A 6,061-nucleotide genomic window follows, 5' to 3' on the forward strand; every position below is an offset into this window, starting at 1 on the left:
CCCTCTTCTGACCACTGCAGGCAACTCAAACACAGAAAAATAAATCTTCATGATGGCTACTGAGCAACCGACACCACCTATCCCCAATAGAGAAAACAACATGGGGAAAAGAACACCTGGACCAAATACAAGGCCAGAAAGGCTGCTTCATGTAAGCTCTTGTGATTTTTTTAACTGTGAGATAGTATTAACTATTATTGAAAACTACTAGTATATCCTTAGACAAGAACAGACTTCAGAAACCAGTCCTGGCGATGGCTTTGAGCGTTCTTACCAGTGACAATCTGAAAACTGTGTGCCCTCACATTCTCTTAAGCACGGTTCCCAGTTCCTCAGAAACGTCTGAGCGACACAGTAGATTTCACTGCTCATGAAACACATTCCCAGTTTACTTTCAAAGAACAAAGCACCACTCAGGAGATCTCAAGCTCGTCTTTAAATGATTGATATTGCTTCCAAAGTTCATTAAAAATATTTTATTTAGTATATCCTCTCATTCAGAGAATAACCATGATAAATATAGGTTAATTTAAAATATTATAGCAATGGTTTTCTTGAAGGTAATTTGATTAGTACAGTTATAAATACAAAAATGGGAGAAATTACCAGAAATAACACATGATTTTTAGTAACGCTCCAGGAAAATCTTGATTATTAAAATTCATTTAAAATCTTACAAGTAGGCTTAGTGAGGCGCATGCCTGTAATCCCAGTACTTAAGGGGGTAGAGGCAGGGAGAATGTAATTCAGAGGGCAGCCTGGGCTACATATGTAGCAAATACCTAAATTGACTAAAAAGCAAAAATTTTTACAATTTTTGCATATACTTTTAGCACTTCTGAGCCCCCTACCAATAAGGCACCCACAATAGTAAAAAAAAATTGCTACTGCAGCCTTGTGGCGCATTCCTTGGTGGCTGAGGGGTTGGTGCTCCTCTTGGTAAAGCTTGCTTTAAGATAGTTACATATTTATGTACACCCCAAGTTCCAAGTGGAAGCACGGAACAAAAGCCTAAATCCTTAACCATACAAGTTGCCCACAAATTAGAATTTCATAAAAATATGAAGTGTTAACACAGAGGTGATGTGGTAACTGACTTTATGAAAGCTGGCGCGCTACAACTCCTGAAAGTCTCCAGCTGTGGTATGGAGTCGTCCTGTTACCAGGCAGCATTCCCTCACTCAATGAACAGCAACTACCTCCTGGTTTCTTAGATCCAGTTTCTTAGATGCTGGTTTTGAAGACCAGCGCCGGCCATCGCCCTACCCATGGCTCAAAATGAAAGGCTCCTCCTGCCTCCTAAGTCCTCTCCTGTAGCTTATCAGAAAGTTATTAAATGAAATGTCATCTGGAGCATCTCCCGCATCAGGAGCCTTTAGCTCGGCCAGATTCCAACAGAGCTTCCAAGTCCGTGTCCTGTAGGGTTCTCATGGTCCTGTAGAACATCATGCAAACTTCTTCTTGGTGGCTGTGAACCTCTCCATGTACTTAAAATACAAGAGAAAAATACACATATGGTATTTATGGGCAAATATAAGGGTATTTTTTAAATTTAGGTTTTTAAATTTTTTTTCTAATTTGACTTGGTTCATTTCATACAAAATTTACTTTTATTTTTCCTCTCCTTTTTTAAAAAAATTTATTATGTATACAGTGCTCTGCCTGCATGTATCCCTGTAGGCCAGAGAGGCACCAGACCTCATTACAGATGGTTGTGAGCCACCATGTGGTTGCTGGGAATTGAACTCAGGACCTTTGGAAGAGCAGGCAGAGCTCTTAACCACTGAGCCATCTCTCCAGCCCCTTTCCTCTCCTTTTTTGAGACAGATTATCACTATGTACCTCTGGATGGCCTTTTAACTCAGAGATCTCTCTGCCTCTGCCTCCCAAGTGCTGGGATTAAAGCCATACAACCACACCCAGAAAACTCTATTTAGTTACTAAAGCACATTGATTTTTCTCATGTCTATTACTAGGAAGATATGCAGAGTGTGGAAAAAGTCATCTTGGCCCAAATACAGTCTGACCAAGTCTTAACTGCCTCCATAATGTGAACCTGGCAATGCCAACTGTAGACATCACCTAGGTTACCTCAGCATTTTCTCCGGCAAGACACCAGAAATGTGGACGATGCCAATACATACCTTATCATAACCCTCTAGTTCTCGAAGTTTCTTTATTTCAAAGAGATTGCCTTCCACAGCGAGCAGGCAGATCTGGGAGTCGCTGAGGATGCTCTGTGGAAGCATGCTGAGCTCGAGGCAGTTCTCCTCTAGGCGCAAGACTTTGAGGCGTGGGCAGCAGGAGATCCTCACTGAGATCTGAGAAATCTGTCCAGCAGCAAAGCAGAGGGCAGAGAGCACAGCAGCCACTTCTTACCACACTGAAGCAGACCTCCCTGTGTCCTAGTTACTCTTCCACCACCTCCGTCTTCTCACTACCTACTCGTTGCAGAAGCCTCTGTTAACAAGCCTTCTGTTACTCCTCCACTTTCAAATGATGTGAAGGTTACCAGTAGTTTTTCAGAAATAAAAAGTAATAACAAAAGCACTGTACATTCATTACAGAAAACATGAGAATCATTAAGTTTGAGGGAAAAGTTTCCAGTAACCTGCTACTCAGAAACAACCATTCTGACACCTGCTTTTACCTTGCCAGAGGCAAGGTTCCATGCTCCCCCATGCACTGCTACATTGACTGGACCGTCCATCCTTTCCTTGAGACTTCATCTTGTTCGTGACTCTAGGTTTTTCCTCTCTTGAATTTCTTCTGATTTTGTTTTTACATCTATTTCTTATTTTCAAGCAGAAACCCCTAATGCTTCATATTTTACATTCTCACACGTCTCCTAGAAAACAGTCATTCTTAAAGCTATTTCAGTTATGACCTCAAAATCTGAATCAACAGTCCTGCCTTACTAATCTCTAATATAATTTTGTATCTACAATTTTCACTAAAACATTGGGATGTCCATTCAACAGCATTGTGTAGGGCCTCCAGGTCAGTATCAGACACTTTGTCTTCGATCCATTCAGTTCTTTGGCCCATTAAATGCTCCGAGTCTTTTCCTTCCCATGCTGCAGTGATGTGGGCTTTCTCTCTATATGCTGTGATTACCACTGATAAATAAAGGAACTGTTTTGGGCCTATAGCAGAGCTATAGGGAAAACAGAGCTGGGGAAGTAAGCTGAATGCTGGGAGAAAGGAGGCGGAGTCATGAGAAGCCATGTAGCCGCCCCCCCCAGACAGACACCAGAACTTTAGCTGATAGTCACAGCCATGTGGTGATACACAGATTAACAGAATGGGTTAAATTAATATGTAAGGGTTAGCCAATACAAAGCTAGGGCTAATGGGCCAAGCAGTGATTTAAATAATATGGTTTCTGTGTGATTATTTTGGTTCTGGGTGGCCGGGAAGAACAAGCAGCCCCTGCCAATGCTGCAGGATGAACCGGAGTCTCATGTGTGCCACACAATTACTGTACCTCTCAGCTGCTGTCCAGTCCCAGGTCACTATAGTCTATTGATTACCTCGTATCTCCAACCCTCACCTGGGAATTTTATTGCAAATGCAGATTCTTAGACCTTTCACCTTAGGTTCCCCAGATTATTCAACTAAGGTCTGAGAAACCTTCCAGCTACATGGTATATCTAATCCATTTTTCCTTAAAAATCTCAGGGAAAAGATGAAGCCACCCTCAGAGTGAATGTCATAATAATGCTAACTATGGTCTAGCAGACCAGTAACCTGTACATGGTGGCTAATATACTGAGTTGTACATACATGGGACATAAAAGCTACAGAAACTAAGGGCTCTCTAAGCTCATGTTTCTTTCATCACTGCCTCATGCCTAGAGCAGAGTGCTTTTCCAAACAACCAAGAAGATTCAAAACACGCCAAAACATTTCAAATTTAAAGTTGCCAATGATAAGCTCGCTCCAGAAAAACTGTCACTTAGGTAGTTTTCAACAGAAGGATACTTAACCAAGCCAAAGAAAAAGATGTCTGAATCTTAGATTTAATGGGTTTAGGTCTTATTCTCTATATACCATCCCTGCCCTGGCTCCTCACTGAGTGATTGGTGGTGTGAAAAGGAACTGAAGATTTGCAAAACTTCCAGTAGTGTGTGTGTGTGTGTGTGTGTGTGTGTGTGTGTGTGTGTGTGTGTGTGTGTAAATATCTCACCGTTACTCTGTTCTGCCTTCTGCAAAACACCTTGAACACTATTACATAGTCACCATCAACGCACTCCCTGACATTGGGCATTGAAGTAACTTCAGTTTATGGAATATATATTTTAGCCTCTGATATCCTTGAAGAAACAGGAAAGGATTGGGAGACCGTAAAACCAGACATACACGGGACGGGGGGCAGATCTCTCTCAGAAATAAAAGTACCGACCTGGTTCTGGTTGAGATTGAGTTCGATGGCCTGTAGCTCCCCTACTGTGTCGGGTATACTCCGAATCTGGTTTTTAGAGAGATCTACTACATCCAGATGCCGCAGGCTGCAAAGTTGGGGTGGTAGTGCTCCCAGCTGGTTCCCAGAGAGGCTCAGGGTCTTCAGGGCAGAAAGCTGCCCAAAGGTGGATGGTAGCTCTCTCAGGTGATTGCTGTTTAGACTTAGAGTCTCTAGTTTTTTCAGATTACATAATTCATCGGGTAGAGCAGCTGGTAAAGAAATTGTTTTTTAAGAATCTGATAGAACTAATGAAGTTTATAAAAAGACAGTGCAGTCTGCTTCATTTTGTTTTTGTTTCTATTTTTGAGACAGGGTCTCATTAAGTTGTCTAGGCTGGCCTTGAAATTATGATCCTTCTGCCTCAGCCTCTTGATTAGCTGGGATCTTAAGGCCTAAATCACCAGGCCCCGCTTCTTACATAGAATTCTCACGTCACGTTTAGGTATCACATTTTACCAACAGTGTTCAGAAGACTAAGGAGCCATTAAATGCAGAAAAGCATTTATGGGTATAGTAGTTTCGTTTTGTAATGGGGCCTCGGTATATTCTAACAACAATCTAGGAAGGTTTGGAAGATCCTTCCATTCCACCTCCCTGCCCCCAATTAGATAACTCTGTTTACACCTTATCCCATAAGTCTTCTGAGTCCAAATTAACCTAGTAGTAATGATTATGCTACCCAAGGAGGCGTGTAGATTTAATTGCAATAGGCAGAAAGCTTCAATACTCTTAACATTCTGCATCTCCTGAGCTGATTTCGTAACAAAATCTGCTTGTAAGAGGAAAAACACCCTTCATAACTGCTGCTCACTAGCAAACGCTAGCCAGCACAAAAGCCATACTCAGTTTGTTGTTGTTGAGGGAGAGGCTCTTCAGCAGAGCGAACTTTCCTATAAGCAAAGGCGGCAGGCTGTCGATCTTGTTGTTGGACAAATCGATGGTCCTTAGATTGCTTGTCAGCTTCTGCAACTCTGAGGGGAACTGAAGACAGGAGTTCATAGCGTGGAAAACCCCGCACCAATAAACTTGGCCACCCGGCCATCCCTCTCCCTTTTAGTTTCTCGGTCGGGTCCCCTCTCATCTCACCTCGGTCAGACCACGGTCTTTAAGCTGAAAGACACCGGTTTTCTGCGCTGTTTCCACATGAGCGCGGAGGGCACTGTTTCCCATCCTAGCGCCGCGGCTCAGTTCCCTGCGGGAAAGAAGCGTAGCTGTCACCGCCCAGTCTAGACTTAGAGCCACCCGGTAAACCTCCCGTTTGGGTCTCCTGTCCCAGTTGTCACCTTCTGCCTATCCCTACTTCCTAGGGGGCAGCCAGAGAGTGTGGCAAGGAGAAAGCAGGCCGGTAGACAGCGCTACCACAAGGTCCTGCTGCTTTGGAAGCCGAGCTAAGGCTGGGGAGCCTCCAGCAGCCGCTGCCGGATCAGGGGGCTCGAGACTCGCCTCCTAAGGCTCCGTGCAGATAAGGCTCCGCCAGGGAACACCCGGGACCCGCGCTCGCCTGAGACGCGCTCCCAGGGCTTCCGCCCGGGCGGGAACGCCCTGTGACATCATCAAGCCGCGCGATCGTTCGTTGTGTGCCTCTCACTCCCGGCG

The 6,061-nt window shown here is 44.0% G+C and overlaps 1 protein-coding gene across 3 annotated transcripts; it reads right to left on the minus strand.

Annotated features, from left to right (window-relative positions):
* Positions 1–461: 461 nt before the first annotated feature.
* Lrrc57 (leucine rich repeat containing 57) lies at positions 462–6,059 on the minus strand. 3 transcript variants are annotated; one of them, XM_075961889.1, is made up of 6 exons: positions 5,918–6,059; positions 5,552–5,659; positions 5,308–5,446; positions 4,406–4,674; positions 2,145–2,330; positions 462–1,487 (listed from the first exon to the last, which is right to left on the minus strand). In XM_075961889.1, the coding sequence occupies exons 1-6, from the start codon at positions 6,017–6,019 to the stop codon at positions 1,446–1,448; spliced, it is 846 nt and encodes a 281-aa protein (XP_075818004.1). In that variant the 5' UTR covers positions 6,020–6,059; the 3' UTR covers positions 462–1,445. The 3 variants fall into 3 exon arrangements, with proteins under 3 accessions (XP_075818004.1, XP_075818002.1, XP_075818003.1); XM_075961887.1 differs by having other exon boundaries at positions 5,552–5,657; positions 5,749–6,013; XM_075961888.1 differs by having other exon boundaries at positions 5,552–5,657; positions 5,909–6,010.
* Between the last annotated feature and the right edge of the window lie 2 nt (positions 6,060–6,061).

The sequence above is a fragment of the Microtus pennsylvanicus genome, chromosome 2, assembly GCF_037038515.1.
Source record: "Microtus pennsylvanicus isolate mMicPen1 chromosome 2, mMicPen1.hap1, whole genome shotgun sequence".
Classification (NCBI taxonomy): domain Eukaryota; kingdom Metazoa; phylum Chordata; class Mammalia; order Rodentia; family Cricetidae; genus Microtus; species Microtus pennsylvanicus.

What these genes read in the sequence shown, in the direction of transcription:
- Lrrc57 (XM_075961889.1), bottom strand. Translation starts at nt 6,019, where the DNA reads ATGATGTCACAGGGCGTTCCCGCCCGGGCGGAAGCCCTGGGAGCGCGT. An exon ending in AAGACCGTGGTCTGACCGAG is followed by an intron (nt 5,447 to 5,551) that starts GTGAGATGAGAG and finishes TCCTGTCTTCAG; the next exon opens with TTCCCCTCAGAGTTGCAGAA. An exon ending in AACTAGAGGGTTATGATAAG is followed by an intron (nt 1,488 to 2,144) that starts GTATGTATTGGC and finishes TTGTATTTTAAG; the next exon opens with TACATGGAGAGGTTCACAGC.